This window comes from Mirounga leonina, unplaced genomic scaffold, assembly GCF_011800145.1.
Source record: "Mirounga leonina isolate KUSES-001 unplaced genomic scaffold, KU_Mleo_1.0 Mir_166, whole genome shotgun sequence".
NCBI lineage: Eukaryota > Metazoa > Chordata > Mammalia > Carnivora > Phocidae > Mirounga > Mirounga leonina.
This window is the reverse complement of record NW_023270418.1, coordinates 1,779,203-1,797,123: the sequence shown is the minus strand read 5'-3', so window position 1 is coordinate 1,797,123 and position 17,921 is coordinate 1,779,203. Positions and strand designations below refer to the sequence as shown.

At 34.9% G+C, this 17,921-nt stretch overlaps 1 protein-coding gene across 2 annotated transcripts in view; it reads right to left on the bottom strand.

Annotated features, from left to right (window-relative positions):
* Window positions 1–17,921, bottom strand: part of PRMT3 (protein arginine methyltransferase 3) — a 138,846-nt gene that overhangs the window by 14,714 nt on the left and 106,211 nt on the right. For both annotated transcript variants that reach the window (XM_035012449.1, XM_035012448.1), the window contains exons 14-15: window positions 7,825–7,875; window positions 7,553–7,640 (exon numbers count right to left, since the gene is read on the bottom strand). In XM_035012449.1, coding sequence (XP_034868340.1) covers window positions 7,553–7,640; window positions 7,825–7,875 — 139 coding nt within the window. The remainder of the gene's footprint in view (window positions 1–7,552; window positions 7,641–7,824; window positions 7,876–17,921) is intronic.

Below are 17,921 nucleotides of genomic sequence, written 5' to 3'. Positions count from 1 at the left end.
AAGCAGGCTCCCCGACAAGCTAGAAGCCCGAGGCAGGGCTCAATCCCAGGACGCCGGGATCATGACCCAAGCCGAAGACAGCCGCTTAACTAACTGAGCCACCCAGGTGCCCCCAAATGTACAATTCTTAGTCTGAGAAATTCCTTATTCACACAACATCTTTTCTTACTTTCTAAATATCAAGTCTACCCTGAAGGGTGCAAAAAGAGATTTATCATTATTGAAGATATTCACACACCTGCCCCATGCCCCACAATCTAGGCAGCATGATGAAAGGCATATTTATAATATTTTATTTAAAAAATCTTATATTACTTTCTGGATATTAAGACAAGGTTTATACACACAGTAAATTATTCTGATTAGACATTCAGCTTTATTAAATTTTATCTAATAATTTTAGAGCATAATGAGTCCAAAACTACTTTTAGTTTTAATTAAACCCAACTACAGAGAACTCTTCAAACATGCCAAGATAAATCTGAATACCAATCTATTCAAGTTCAATAGTATGATAAAATTTTTGAGAACATCAGAGTTGACAAAATGGGAAAACCAAATAAAACAGCCAGTAAATGCCCTTGGCATGATGTCACCCAAGGTGATTAGAGGAAATGAGATTTCAATGACAATGCATATTACTATACTTACTTGTATATTCAGCAAAATATTTACAATATGGCAAATACTACATCAGATCAAAAAGGAGAAAGACAACTCATCTATTAGAACCCTTTATCACAGCATACTGAGATGTGATAACAGATGTATGCATGAATTGATCTAAGAGAACGAAGAAGACAGCAATTAATTTTCTAAGGTGAGGAAAGATTTATAGAAATAAGCTGGGTAATAAAGAGAAAATTGAAATTTATCAAGTGAAAGAGGTCAAAACAGCTTTCTATGTAGACTATCTTAGACAAAGGCAAGGAGTAAGAAAAGATAGCAAAGTTAGCCAAAAAATGAGCAGTCTGTAAAAGTCCATATGAGCTGGAGCATATGATGGGCTTATGATGTGGAATGTAACACAGTGGGATTGGAAATGATGAAAAATGGTCAGATTATAAAGGGCCAACGTAAGGAATTTGGATTTTATCCTGGAAATATTGATAGTCCAGTGAGGTGTTTTTTTTTTTTTAATTAACTTTAGTAAGGCATGATTTACATACAGTAAAACGTGCACATTTTACATGTGCAGTTCAATGAGTCTTACCATTACCTCACCCTCGTAAACTTTTGCCTACCCCAGATCTCAAAGATTATCTCTTACGTTATCTTCTAGAAATTTTGCAGTTTTATACATTTGTATTTAGGGTTTTGACTCATTTAGAGTTGGTTCTTGAATATAGTATAAGGTAAGCATTGAGATTATTTTCCTGTACAAACATTTAGTTGTTCTAAGCACCATTTCTTGAAAAGACTATCATTTTCCCATTGAATTACATCGATCCTTTGGAAAAATATAATTACTATACAAAAGTGGGTCTATTTCTGGATTCTCTTTTGTTATATTAATCTCTATGTCTTTATATAGTATAAAACCTTACTGTCTGGTTTAACAGAACTCTTTAATAAGTTTAGAAATCACATAGTAAAAGAATCCAATATGATTCTTTGAAAAATTGCCTGGTGACTCCAGGTCTTTTGCATTTGCATTCAAATTTTAGAATCAGCCTGTCAATTTCTACCTTGCTAAATTCTTACTAGTTCTGTAGTTTTTCCTGAAGATTCCTTAGAATCCACTGTGGACACAATCATGTTATCTATAAATAATGACAGTTTTATTTCTTCCTTTCCAATGACTTTTAATTCTTTTTTCATTCCTTATCACTTGCTAAGACCCTCAATATAAGAGAATAGGAGTGGTGAATGTGAACATTCTTGCCTTGTCCCAAACAGAGGAAAAGCATTCAGTTTTGCTCCATTCAGTATGATGCTAACTGTGGACTTTGTGTGGATGTCTATTATCAGGTTCAGAAAGTTCTCTTTTATTTCTAGTATGCTATGAGTATTTATCACGAATAGATACTGAATTTTGTCAAATGCTTTTTTGCATCCACTGATGTGACCATGTGGTTTTTCTTTAGATTGTTAGCACGGTTGACTGTATTAAATAATTCTACAATATTTTTAAATTTTGTATTATTGAATCAGTCTTGGATTCCTGGACTAAACCTCACTTGGTCATAGTGTATTGTTCTTTTTAAAAAATATTGCTGGATTCAATTTGCTAGTATTTTGTTGACAATTTGTGCATCTATATTCATGAAAGATGTTGTTCTGTAGTTTAATTTTCTTGTATAATTTTTGTCTGGTTTTTTGTATTAAGGCCCTTATAAAATTAGCTCTCTTCTATTTTCTGGAAGAGACTGTATAGAATTGGTGTTATTTCTTTTTGAAGTGGTTGGAAGTATTTGCAATGAAGCAATCTGTGCCTGGAGATTTGTTTTATGGAGGGCTTTGAGGCTGGCTGCCTGTTTTTGTAAATAAAGTTTAACTGGAACACAGCCACACCCACTCATTTACTTACCATCCCTCAGAGTTTAAGATGTTTGTGGGTCCCCACTGCTGCCACTGTGGGGTTATTTGGGGGCGAGGGTATAAGAGAACAAAGAGAAATATAGAAAAGAAAAATGCGGATTTCTCTACCTAAGCATTAGGAGATCCTTTCCCCATTCCTCAAGTTAGAATTAGAGGAGCTAGTTAGTCTTCGCTGATGCCTTAATTCTGGGTTTCAGGCTGTCTGGAGACCAGACTGGGGGATATTGGAGGCAAACAAATCATAAATTTATCACCAGTTCAAGGTATTTGAATTCTGGTCTTCTCCAATTTACTTTTCAGAGATCTCAAATAGCTATTCCCTGCATTCTGGTTTATTCAAGCTGCATTCGGTGAGAGAGCTTATTTTCACTGCCCTAAAAATCCTCTGTGCTCTGCTTATTTGTATCCCCTGCCCTTGGCAACCACTGCTTTTTTCATTCTGCAGTTTTGCTTTTTCCAGAATGCCATGTAGCTGGAATCACACAGTGTGTAGCCTTTTCAGATTAGCTCCTTTCACTCAGATATATGAACTTAAGATTCCTCCATGTCATTTCATAGCATCATAGTTTATTTCGTTTTAGCACTAATATTCCATTATGTGGATATACAGACCATTCATTTTGAATTTAAGTCTACCATCACACCATTTCTTTTCTTTTTAAATTTTATTATTTGACAGAGAGAGAAAGAAAGAGAGAGATAGGGAGGGGGAGAGAGAGCACAAGCAGGGGGAGTGGCAGAGGGAGCAAGAGAAGCAGAGTCCCCACCAAGCAGGGAGCCCGATGCTGGGCTTGATTCCAGGACCCTGGGATCATGACCTGAGCCGAAGGGACTGAGCCATCCAGGCGCCCCATACCTTTTGTTTTCTATTTCTTTATGTTTGCATCTTCTTTTGAACTAAATCTTTTGCTTGAGATTCCATTTTATCTTCACTAATAGCTTATCAGCTTTATTTTGTAGCTTAAACTTTTTTCTTACCTGTTCCTCTAGTGTTTACAATATACATATTTATCATAATTTACCATTAAATTGCTTCATGTCCAGTGTAAGAACTTTATTTCCATTTTCTCATTAATTTTTTTTGATTACTGCCATACATTTTATGTTGCTATGTTTTGAAATCCGTAATACATTATTTTTACTTTAGTCAATTATCTTTTAAAAATTAAAAAGTGAGAAAATAAAGTCTTTTTTAGGAACTCACACATTTACTATTTCTGACATTTCCCATTCCTTTGTTTAGATTCAAGTTTCCATTTGGTGATATTTTCCTTTCACTTGAGGAACTTACTTTATCTTGTATTGATGGTCTGCTGGAGATGAATTCTTGCAGTGTTCTTCTTCTGGGCAAGTTTTATTTAGCCTTCATTTTTGAAATATATTCTAAATATAGAATCTAGGTTGACAGTTGTTTTTAGCACTTTGAGAATGTCATTTATCATCTGGCTTACATAGTTTCTTAAGAATATTCTGAAATTATTCTTTCTTTGTTCCTCTGTTTAATTTTTCTCTGGTTCATGTTAAGACTTTATATTATTATCACTACTTATTGGCACTTTGTTTGCAATATGTCTTGGTGTTGTTTTCTTTGTGTCAATCTTACCTAGGGTTCACTGAGTTTCTACAATCTGTGGGTTATAGCTTTTATCAAATGAAAGAAAAATTTGGCCATTATTGTATCTTCAAACATATTTTCTGCCCCGGCTTCTTGCAGGGACTTCTTTTATCACATTTAAATTAGAGTGCTTCATATTTTCCCACAGGATGCTGTGGATATGTTTCTTTAAAAAATCTTTTTTTCCCCTCTCTGTGCTTCATTTTGGATACATTTATGCTGCATCTTCAAGAACACTGACCTGTTTTTTCTGTTAATTGCATCGAATGACATTTTCACTTCAGATATTATAATTTCCATCTCTAGAAGTTCTTTTTGGATTGTAAATATATTCTCATATAAAAGTAGTTAGTAGTTTCAACATGCTTGTGTGCTAATTTCATTTCTGGGTCTGTTTCTATCAACTGATATTTTCCTGCATTCAGTGCTTTATTGGAAATTTTGGCCATGACGAATTTTATGTTGTTCAAGGGTTTTTTGTTTTCCTTTGTTGCCAATAAAGTTACTTGGGTCCATTTTTTTTTTTCTTTTAAGGCTTGTTTTTAAGCTTTGTTAAGGAGCATACAGGTTAGCCTTTATTTTAGGGATAGTTTATTCCCACTATGACGCTATGGTCTTTTTGGACTGCATATATTGATTCCAAAAGGAGTCCCCACTCTAGCTGGTTGAAACTCATACCCCACAGCCCCATGTAAACTCTGAGAACTATTTGTTCACAGCTGCCCCAGATGCTTTGCTTGACCTCAGGCATTTCATCCTATATGCATACATCTTAGTACTCATCTAAAACTTAAGGGGACATTGTGTGTAGATTTCTGGAGGCTTTTTCTGATTAGCATGTCTTCTTCAGTACTCTGCCCTCCAACTTCTGGCTTCTATTCATTAGTACTAGCATCAGAGTTTAGCAAGGTTAAAAAAAAAAAAGTGTTGTATTTCCTTATATAATCCCTCCATATTTATACTATCATAGCTGAGAATTTTCCTTACTTTGAAATTTCCCTTTCAAGTCTTTCCCGGTTATATTTTAGGGGATTCCAAAATTTTGTGGTGTACTGGTCTTGCTATTTAAATACCAGCACATATATAATGGCAGTGAAAGAAATACAGAATGTAGACAAGAAGGCAATATTAAAATCACACACCTCCTTCATAGTATTCTAAAAAAGCTGAATCAGTTACTCTAAGGATTACTGGGTAATGACTAGTTAGGATTTCAAAATTTCACTAGACAAAATAATATTTTGTTGTAATTAGGTAGGAGAAAATTCAAATGCTATTTTAAGTCTCCCTCAAGATTAAAACATGAATGAATTAGCACTACCCTTAAAATTTAGCATTAAGATAATAAAATGGTTACCATGAAGAAGAAAGCAACATTTTCAAGTTTCCAAATATCAGTCCAAATACCAAAGCTATACAAAACCCAACCAATCAATCAAACAAAAACAAATGAAAATGTAATAAAATTTCATTTGTGTTCACCACACTTCAGTTTTGCTGTGCTCAAGCTTTTTGGAGAAAGAAAATGACACCATCAAGGTTTTATTTCCATAGCATTGCAATCTTAAAGTGAAAACATGACAACAAGGTGCTGCTTTACTCTAATAGTGTTTATCTGCATCTACTAAATTCAATTTATGCATCAACAGTGAAATCAAACTATAATTGAATTTTATGGAATATTTTAAACATATAGAGAACAATATAATGACCACCTGGACCCACCACTCAGTTTTGTCAAATCTTAACATTCTCCCACAGTTCCCTCAATCTAAAAGGAATAATTCAGATCTATGGCACTGAACCCTCTTTACCTTCCGTGCTCCTATTTCTATCTCTCCTCAGGGGTAGCCACTATACTGAATTCCGCAGTTATCATCCTTTAAGTATCGCTTCTTATTTTACTACATGTGTATGTGTAACTGTTTCAATGTCGCTTCTTATTTTACTACATGTGTATGTGTAACTGTTTCAATGTCTTTAAACTCCATATAAACAATGTACTGTAGGAATCATTCTGCAACTTTTTTTGCTTAATGTTGCTTCTGATATTCACAAATATATGATTTATCTGTTACAGAGATTTTACTGTATGCAACTACCATATATCTTTTTTAATGGACATTCAGGTTGCCTCCAATATTTCACTTCTACAAACCATACTTTTGTTAAGATTGTTGTAGACAGGCTGCAGGGGAGATTGTTCACAATACATGCCTAGAAAAAAATGGTTTTAGTGATGGATATTTATATATCTATTCTTAACTTGATGGTAGCAAACTGTTCTCTGAAGTTGTACCAATAAAGACTACCAGCAGAAGAGTATAAAAGTTCCATTTGGCTACACAATTGCAGGCACTTAGCCTTGTTAAATTTTATGTTTTTTTCCTGTAGTGATGGATAAAAAACAGTTTCTTACATAGTTTCAACTGGCCTCTCTCCCTGGTTACTAGTGATGTTGAGTATCTTTTCATTGAAGTTTGTTGTACATTCAGGTTTCATATAGTCAGAAAGCTTTCAGTGAAGGTGGGGGAGGACAACTTATATGTAATAAACAATTTAAATAAAAAAAGGTTCCATAGTTAAATTCTAACCTTTGGAGCTAAGGGTGTAGGTACATAAGAACTGTAGGTTCTCATCAGAGTGAGCAATCAATGCGGTATAAGACAGAGGAATGTGGAATTAGGCCAGTCCTTGAGCACTAAGATTTGAGCAGGTGGAGACAGTGGAGAGCCCCCTAGACATATATACTGAACACCGTAACTACTGAATGGCATTCTCTTTAATTTACACTTCACCTCTATGGGTGATATTTCTCTTCAGTCACTTTGGAGGTGAAAGTATTTTTAGTTATGTTTGCAACTTAGTAATGTATTAGTTACTGCTTAAAGAAAAGTTTTCAGAATTTTTTTGTGGTACTCAAAAGCTACATACTAAAGCACATTTTAAGTGGCAGGAATTATAAATCTAATCTAGAGTTTTCTTTAAATCACCACTTTAATGAAATGATATGCCATCTAAAACTTATGCAGCTCTAAGAACATCTTACCTTACTTAGCATCTGTTATATTGCTTCAAATACAGTGGACACACAAAAAGTCATTGTAGAATGAAGGAATATTGTTTACTTCAAAATGAGTAATTCATTTCTCCCCCTTTTCTTTCTTACCTGCTTTTTTTTAATTAAAAAAATTTTTTTTAAATATTTTATTTATTTATTTGAGAGAGAGAAACAGAGATAGTGAGAAAGAGCACAAGTGGGGAGGAGAGGGAGAAGCAGGCTCCCTGCTGAGCAAGGAGTCCGATGTGGGACTTGATCCCAGGACCCGAGGATCATGACCTGAGCCGAAGGCAGACACTTAACCGATTGAGCCACCCAGGCGCCCTCTTTCTTACCTGCTTTAACTGAAAATGGCTTTTCCAATAGAAATATTGTTTGTTTCCAGTGTGTTCTGGCACTCTGGGGGCCCGTGGAGAACACGACCTGCATTGGTAGAGTTCAAAAGTATCTGATTTTTAATATCATGCTACATTAATCTACTCCATCAAATACAAGCTCCAATTGCTTACAACAGCAAAATGCTTATGATCAAATACCTTGGGGCACAAAAATAAAATACAATGTATTTCACATAATTAATTCTTATGAGAAAACTCATGATACTTACCCTGCTGTGACAATCCTTCTCAAAATATATATCAAAGTAGCCAGCAATTGCCTATTAAAAGAAAAAAAGGGAATATAAATAATTATTAAACTAATTACATGACATAACAATTAATTATTCAGTATTTCAAGACATGGCAACAAGAAACCATTTCAAAGACTAGATACCTCTTAAATTTATGACAGGCCACTATTTTTTCCTGGAAAAGATGTTACATGTAAAAATAAATTAATATAATTTGGCTTTCCCCCACAGAAACAATATAATAATAAGGGCAACAAGGCTAATCAAATAATCAATATGTGTTTTATGAGAGAAATGACTGTGGTAGACTACTGAAAAGTGAGAGACCACATTAAGGACGAGGCCTCAGCCAGCCCCTACCTGACCCATGCTCTCCCAAAGAGAGGCCGCTGTGCAAGCTGAGCCATCTTGGAGCTCTTTGCTCCAGTCAAACCAGACAACTGCAGCAGCCTGAGAGACCCAGGGAGAAACCAGAAGAGAACTAGAGGATAAGTCCAGTCCAGACTGCAGAATCATACACAAATAAATCTAAATGATTGTGACTTCAAGGCACTCAGTTTTAGGGTGGTTTGTTACAGAGCAATAAATTTAACTTAAACATACTCTTTTATACAAAGATCTCATTTAATTTCTTCTGACCTTGTGCATCTAATTTTAAAGCAAAGTACTATGAACATTTTTGTGATGAGATCAACGGAATTTTTAAATGTCACATTTTTTTTTCTGAAGATAAATGAAAAATATATAATAGTACTCAAATAAAACTTATGTTTAAACAAATACCCAAAGGAGAACCTCTGAGGTCACTCTAAAGATTACTGTGATAGTACAAAAAGGTCTCTAAAAGATGAATATTCAGATGAGGATATGTAATTTTCACTTCTTTTTGTTTAAAATTTAAATGATACCATCCCTTTTTCTTTCACTAATGGAATTAGCCTAATCTATTTTTAAAACTGGCAATAAAAAAAGCTTATAAAGTGTTAAAAATAGGACACCGATGACTGAAAAATCACTCTAAAGCTAATTTATGTACTCTGCTGCTTTTTGTTGAGAATGTGAAGTTTTATTGATCTGTGAGGTTAATATGGATTGGGCCCAAAACAAGTTCAATATTTAACACTGAGGTTCATTATATTTTAGATACCAAGAGAGAATCAAAGTACTATTTATAATACTGTGAAACAGACAAATATAAAGCAATGCAGTACTCAGATACAGATTATAGAAAACCATGTAGTTAATCAGAACATTTCTAAAACATGACTTCTTTCAGTTGGTTTCCTGGTATCCCTCCACAGACTAATTCAATTGTTTTCTTAAATTTATTCCTGTATGCCAGTCTTGTTCACCAGTCTCCAGAGCAGTGCCTGGCCCATAGTACACAATAAACATTTGCTAAGAGAATGTGCTTATTATATACAATTCTATTACAGTACTTAACCATACTATCTTATAGTTACTCACGCTACCAGATTGCAGTGTTTTCTAAGAGCAAAGCCTATGTGTAATTCATATTGTTGTGCCCCTTACCTAGCACAGGTCTGTCATATAGCAGGTTTTCAATAAATTTTAGTTATAATTTTCAGTCTTCAGTTTACTAAATTGAGCTAGTCTTATTATGTCGTCAGGACACTTTATGAAATCAGCGAATAACTAACCTTAGATAGAACTAATAATTTTCAACTGAAAATAATGGAGTATGTGTGATACATATGGGGGAGGAGAGGAACCCTACTTCTTTGTATGAGCCTGCACAAGTCTCAGCCTGACCTCTGAACTACAGGTTAGATCCAAATTAACAAAACAAAGGCTGAGAGAATGGAACTAAAATCTGAATCACTGGCACAGGCCTCAAAAACCTAAAATCAACAAGATCTCAAGAACAAAGCAGAGATTTGAAAAACCTCTACAAGTCAGACTAATCACTAAGAACAGCATATGTGCATGAGAGCCCAAAACACTATAGCAAATGTTTAGAGAACGAGACTGAGATGTGAACCACCGCCTGCCCAGACACGGCTGACAGAACTTAATGTTTTGGCTTTAATTGGTCGACTGCCCGCTCACACCAAACATCAACAACATTCCCCAGATGATTATAATAGGGCCGAGAGGACACACAACATAACATGCATAACATCCAGAACACAATAAAAAATTATTCAACATACAAAGAACCAGGAAAATGTCTTTAACTTTCAAGAGAAGAGCTACTGCTCACATGTCAATTATGGGATGGCCCAGAAGCTGGTATTACGAGACAAGGACTTTAAGACAGGAATTCTAACTATGTCATTATGAGGTGACAGAGATGAAGTTAGAGAAAACACACTGAAATGAAGTGAACGATAGGAATTCTCGTAGAGAAAAGAAACTACAAACAAACAAACAAACAACTAATGGAAATTTTAGAATTAAAAAATACAATAACCAAAACAAAAAAACTCCCTGCGGTGAACTGCAGAATGGAGATGACAGAGAGGAAAAAAAAAAAATCACTGAATGTGAAGATAAGTCAATAGAAAGTACCTAATTTGAAAAATCAGGGAAAAAGATTGAAATAAAATGCAAGAGTCTCAGGGACCTGTGCATCTAACATACACATAACTGGAAGTTCAGATGGAAAAGAAAAAAACACTGGAGCGGGGAAAAACCTTTCAAAATTCTATATCCAGCAAAAATATCCTTCAGGAATGAAGGCAAAATAAAGATAGTTTCAAGTAAAGGAAAACTAAAAGAATTCATTGCCAAAAGACTTTTTAGAAGAGATGTTAAAGGTAGTTCTTCAGGTTGGTGAGCAATAATACTGGGAGGAAACCTGAAAAATCAAAAATAACAGAAAAACAACAGAAATGATCAATAGTTTGGTAAATACAAAAGATTACCTTTTCCCTCCAAATTCCTTTAAAATACTTATGATTGTTTAAGGCAAACATAACATAACATCATTTGGTGGGGGTTTTCCATGTAAGCAGATGTAATCACAAAGATCAGTGCAGGGGGTTGGGGGGTGGTTAGGAGGAAGAAGAATAAAATCCCACCAACATATACAAGTGTTTATAAAACTGGGATGTGAAGGCTTTTTAAGCACCACAGATAGGCAGAAACTTAATATGAGAAGTTTAAAATTTTAGTATCACAACCATAATAAGATATTACCTTACACCTGTCAGAATTGCTAGAATCAAAGAGGCAAGAAATAATAAGCATTGACGAGGATGTGAAGAAAAAGGAATACTTGGGCTGTTGGTGGGAATGTAAATTGGTGCAGCCACTGTGGAAAACAGTAGGGCAGTTCCTCAAGAAGTTAAAAATAGAAATACTATATGATCTACTAATTCCATAGGGTATTTACCCAAGAAAACAAAACCACTAATTTGAAAAGATACATGCACCCATGTTTATTGCAGCATTATTTATAATAATCAAGATATGGAAGCAACCTAAGTGCCCATCGATAGATGAATGGATAAAGAAGATGTGGTACACACACACACACACACACACACACACACACTGAAATATTACTCAGGATAAAAAAGAATGAAATCTTGCCATTCAACAACAACATGGATGGACCGAGAAGGTATTATGCTAAGCGAAATTAGTTAGAGAAACACAAATACCACATGATTTCACTTATATGTGTAATCTAAAAAACAAAACAAAGAAACAAAGAGACAAACAAAAAAACCCAGACTTATTTTTTTTTTTAAGATTTTACTTATTTATTTGAAAGAGAGAGGGGAATTCTTAATCTCAGGAAACAAACTGAGGGTTGCTGGAGTGGAGGGGGTTGGGAGGGATGGGGTGGCCTGGGTGATAGACATTGGGGAGGGTATGTGCTACGGTGAGTACTGTGAATTGTGTAAGACTGATGAATCAAAGACCTGTACCTCTGAAACAAATAATACATTATATGTTTAAAAAAAGAGAGAGAGAGAGAGAAGATAGTAGGAAAGGAAAAATGAAGTGGGGGGAATCGGAGCGGGAGACGAACCATGAGAGACTATGGACTCTGAGAAACAAACTGAGGGTTCTAGAGGAGAGGGGGGTGGGGGAATGGGTTAGCCTGGTGATGGGTATTAAAGAGGGCACGTACTGAATGGAGCACTGGGTGTTATACGCAAACAATGAATCATGGAACACTACATCAAAAACTAATGATGTAACATGGTGATTAACATAACAAAATAAAATAAAATTTAAAGTCACAGCGAAAGTGGTACACATGCTCTGATTCTATCTATATATAGAAAATTCAAAACAGCACAACTTACAGTGTTTTAAGTCACAATAGTAGTTACCCTTCAATAGTGGTAGATTCTAGAAAGGGGTTATGCTCCTGGGCTGCTGGTAATATTCTGTTTCTTCAGCTGACTGCTGCATGGATACATGGTGGATATTCACTTTGTGCAATTTTATCACACTACACTTAAGATTTACGCACTTTTCTGTTGTGTGAGTATATGTTATGGACTCAATCAAAATGTTTATATAATGCATATACTCATTGACCCAGTAATCTAAACTTTCAAAAAAATATACTATGGAAATTTATCAAGTATGGTTGCAAAGATTTAGCCATAAGATGCCAATTTTAGCCTAAATTTTCAACAACGGGTGACCAGTTAACAAATCTTAATACCTCCATATGATGGAATAACATTTTGGCCATCAAAAGTAATCCTATAGGTAAATATTTACCAATTTGGAAATGTAGTCACAATATACTATTAGGTAAAAAGAATAATATATATATTATTGGCACTTATTATATGTTATGCAAATATGAATATATATGTACATATCTGAAAAGATATTCACCAAGCTATTGAATGTGGATGATAGATTTGGAATGTTCATATTCTCTATCCTTACCTATAATTTACATTTCCCATAAAAATGAACAGCTTCTGTGATAACACATTATTTCTAAAACTTGAGTTAAATGATCTATAGTATTGCATGGAGAAACATTCAATTTAACTATTACCTTTCTTTCAGTTCCCTTTGCAACACCCCAAAATCACTCATCCCTGTACCCCCAAGGGCTAGGGCAATATCTAATATGTAATAGGAACTAAATGAATTTGAAAAAAAAAATGACAAGTTTTCCCAACTATAACACAATACCAACATTACTATAATAACAATTTACATTGTCAGAAAATGTGATCTAAGTCTGAAATGTATAAAATATACAAAGTAAAACATCATATACTTAACTCTGGTAAAAGACAGACTGGCAATATTATTATGCTAGAACAACTGTAATTATAACAGAGTATATAGGTCTAAACGAAGAGGGGAGGCTGATGCATGAGTTTACAACAAAATTAAAAAATCAGAATATTTGAGAATACAAAGGTATTTTAGAACTGTCTTCCAATCCCCAAATTGAACTATCTATGAAATTTAGTTAAAAATCAAAGAAGAAACTCACCTTCCTCCAAACCCACAAAAATACAGTGGAAGAAATACTGTGTAGTTTGGGTTAGTAAGAAAACAGTTTGTTAAGTCTCAAGACAAATAAATAAAAATGAAAGATATAATTCACTTTGGTTATGAGAATTTGGCAGGGAACTATGACAAAGATAAATCTGAAGTCACATCTACTTTATAGTTCCCTCTGAAATGCATCCTAGTTTCTTCAACTCAAACAGATTTACCTCCCTAATGATGTCTGGTGGAGGGTAATATCAAAATCAGTTCTATTATAGCACATAGGAAGCAGAAGCATGAGAAGTTAGGAACAAATTGCCTGCAGTAAAAAATTACGTGCAGATAGTCAACTCATCAGACAGTTAAGATTCACATAACTGGGGCGCCTGGGTGGTTCAGTTGGTTAAGCAACCAACTCTTGGTTCCAGGTGGGGTCGTGATCTCAGGGTTGTGAGATCGAGCCCTGTTTGGAGCTCCACGCTCAGCATGGAGTCTGCTTGAGATCCCTTCTCTCCGCCCTTCCTGCTCCTGCGCTCTCTCTAAAATAAATAAATCTTTTAAAAAAATCCACAAAAACCCAAAAAGATTCACATAACTGAGCAAGTAGAAAACTCTTGGCTCTGAAAAAACCAAAGGGCATTTCTGGTTTTAACATGGGTATTAACCCTCAAACAGAATGCTACTGAAAGGGAAAGGGCTACCCCCACCCATAGGTGGTCCTTAATAATTAAAATAAGATATAGAAAAAAGGAGGAAAAAACTTTAAACTTGAATCATAGTCTATAAAACCCAACTGAACTATGATTAGTGTTTTTACTTCTGCAAAGCCATTATAACCAATCAAATATGTCAGCTGATTAGGGGACAAAGCTATTTATTCTGAAGAACATAAATATGCCACCATTTTTCAATTAGTTTCACCACCTTGTTACCATCACTTTGACAGGCTATCTCTAGGTCTTTCAAATGTTAATTTCAATGAACTTACACTCTCTGTGGAAGTCATTCAAATGTAAGAATTAACAACAACCACAGGAAATTGAAAATGATGACTAATAGGCAATGGTAATAAATAACTGGAGCGCAGCTTGACACGTGCTTGAAAAAGATCAGATAGGTTATAAGGCCTGAGCACGGAATAAATTTATCTTTTGTTCCACATGTATACCTTGTCAGGGGCAAAGGGAACTGCTGAGGGGAAAATAAGCATTAAAATAAAATATCGGTAGGAGCTGGGTTAATCTGCAAAGGCAAGGTCACAGTTAAATAAAATTTCACTGAATTATACACCACTGTGAGAAAAATTTTTAAAAAGTCCTTAGCCTGAGAGAAGGGAGAATCTGTGGTAATTAAGAACAACAACAATGCTTATTATAGAAGAAAACAGAAGAAAAGGAAAATACGTGCACATACAGCAAACTTCTGGGACAGTTTGATCACATTTGCAATTTGGTGGGAATCCTCCACATATACAGGAGAAGAATTCAGGCATGTAGCTTTGTTGTGCATCTTAAACATTCCTAAGCATTAGAATACAGTCTTTCAAAATGAAATGTTTGTTTCTTCTTTGAGGATTTCACAAAAAGGAAGAAAAGAACTCAAAGTATGTGTAAACTGAGTATTTAAAAATCCGTTTCAAGCCACATTTTGCTTGTTTATCCCAGATACACAAAGGTAGATGCAGTTCATTTTATATATGCTCATTTGAAGAACAATGACTTGGAATCAAAATAAATTATTTCCTCACATATTTTGGTGTGATGAGTATTTCTTTAAAGAAAATGTATCATGTGTATATGTAACAGGATGGCAGCCAATGAAATAAGACCAGACTAGACCTTATGAGGAAGAAGGAAATTAAAAATTATCATTATCACTATCACCTGCAGGGAGTAATTTATCATTTCTGTTCTTCATTGGTATCATGTTCCAACAGCGTGTGGTTACAGCAGATACAATTAGGCAGCTGGCCACAGAAGTAGGAGGATAATGTGCTTTTGATGGAGTTTATCCAAGCATGGAGATAGAGTGTTTGTAATCCATGCAGCAGAATCACTATAACAAAAATACAATTCATTTTTTTGTTGGAGTATTTCTTTCAAAATCTTAATACAGAATTCAAAAGCCAACTGATGATGAGTCTGAAGCAAGTAAAGAAAGCCTAAGAAGAAAATGCATAAAAATGATTACTATAGCTACTATAGCTTACATCACTGTATATAAAAAACAAGATGATAACATAAACATAAGCCACGCAAGCTGCTGCATAAAGAGTATGAACTCTGCTAGTAATAACTGGTATTAAAACTAAGAAGATGTAATCAACAAATATGAAAATTATATATGATTTTCTCCCAGTACTATACCTTAAATTATGGACTCTTTCTTCTTCAATTAATTTTCTATTTTATCCCAAGAGAAAATTTGCATCTTTTCTTTCTTTCATGATTCCTCTAGGGAACAATACACATTAAGTGCCATATATTCCTCAAGGGATACTGCCAAATTGAGTAGTGTTTAGAAATAGACCAAGCAATAGGGGAAGTAGCAAAACAGACAATAGGTCTAAAAATATTTTTAAAAAGGTATTTTTACTGAAAAACTCAATATAATTAATTTGTGACCTACTTAAAATATTCCTAGATTATAACAAATTTCACTTAAATTTACTTATCTGGGTCCCTTGTAATTTCAAAATTGCTTATTAAAGTGCTTTGGGGGGGGGAGAAGGAATCACCTCTTCAGAGCCTACAACATAAGTACTTTAATTCTGACATTTCATAAATTGATAGCTTACATGCCCTAACTGCTCTACATTTCTTCCTAGCTATAAACACAAGATGCTGTTTTATACACTCAATAATCACTGACATTTACTAATATTTTCACTTTTAAAAACCTTTTAAAGTACAGTGTATGTGCAAAAAAGTGCACTTAAGTGAACATCATAAATTTTCAAACAGAATACAGCTATGAAACCCACACTCAGATCAAGAAATAGAACATCCCAGCACCCTAGTAATTCGCCCTAGCCAATCCTAGGCACCTCCACCCCTACAGGGTAACTACTATTCTGATTTTTTTCACCAGCTTTATTGAGATATAATTGACATATAACATATAACTGACACATATATAACATATAATTAACACATAACAATAGCAAATTAAAGGTGTGCAATGTGTTGATTTGATACACTTATATATTGCAAAATGATTACCATCACAGCATTAATGAACATCTCCATCGTGTCAAATAATTGTGTCATTTCTTTTTTGTGGTGAGAATACTGAAGATCTAGTCTCTTAATAACTTTTAAGTATATAACACAGTATTATTAAGTATACGCATAATGAGGTACACTGGATCCCCAGAACTTACTGGGTATCCTCTGACCAACATCTCCCCATTTTTCCCAGCCTCTATCCCCTGGTTATTACCAATTTATTCTCTGCTCTATAAGTTTGGCTTTTTTAGATTGCACGTGTAAGTGATAGCATGCAGTATTTATCTCTAATTTCACTTAGCTTAATCCCCTCAAGGTCTATCCGTGTTGTTGAAAATGGCAAGATTTCCTTCTTCTGATGGCTGAATAGTCCACAGTGTATGTGTGCATATATATATATGCATGTGTGTGTGTATCTTCTCATCTACTGATGGACACTTAGGTTCCTCCAATATTTTGGCTGTTGTGAATAAGACTGCAATGAATACGGCAGGGCAGCTATCTCCTTGAGATTCTGTTTTCACTTCCTTTACACATAGAAGTGGGATTGCTGGATCATATATTAATTCTGTTTTTAATTTTCTGAGGAACCTCACACTGTTTTCCATGGCGGCTGCACTGATTTACCTTCCCACCACCAGTGCACGAGGGGTCCGTTTTCTCCGCATCCTCGCCAGCACTTGTAACCTCACTACTATCCTGATTTCTAAGATCACAGATTCATTTTCCCTATTATATATTTCAACATAAACGGAATCACACATCATGTAGTATTTTGTGGACTGGCTACTTTCCCCATTATTGTTTTTTAGATTCACTTATACTGTTATATATTACTTAAACTGTTAAACGGCTGTAAGGCATATTTGACTATACAGTTTATTTATCCAGTCTAAGATGCACTGACAGGCACTAAGTAGTTTTAAGTCAAGGCTTTAATGAATGGTGCTTTGAACATTCTTTTTTTTTTTTTTTTAAGATTTATTTGAAAGAGAGCGAGCGAGCGCAAGCACGAGTGGGGGGGAGGGGCAGAGGGAGAGAAGCGTTGGCCTGACCAGGGGCTCAATCCCAGGTCCCGGAGATCAATCCCAGGTCCCGGAGATCATGACCTGAGACAAAATCAAGAGTTGGACGCTCAACATACTGAGCCACCCAGGCACCCCTGAACAATCTTTTATGACCATGTCTTTTGGTGAACATATGTATTAACTGTTGTTGGGTATATACCCAGCAGTGGAACTACTGGTATGTGCATATTTAACACTTTTGTTAATCTTTACTTTTTCCTGTATTCTGGCTTTCATCGGGGTCATTTTCTGTTTGCCTGGATTCCTGTTAGTATCTTCTTTAGTATAGGTTTCCTGGGACAAACTTTCTCTCTTTTTATTTGTTCATCTG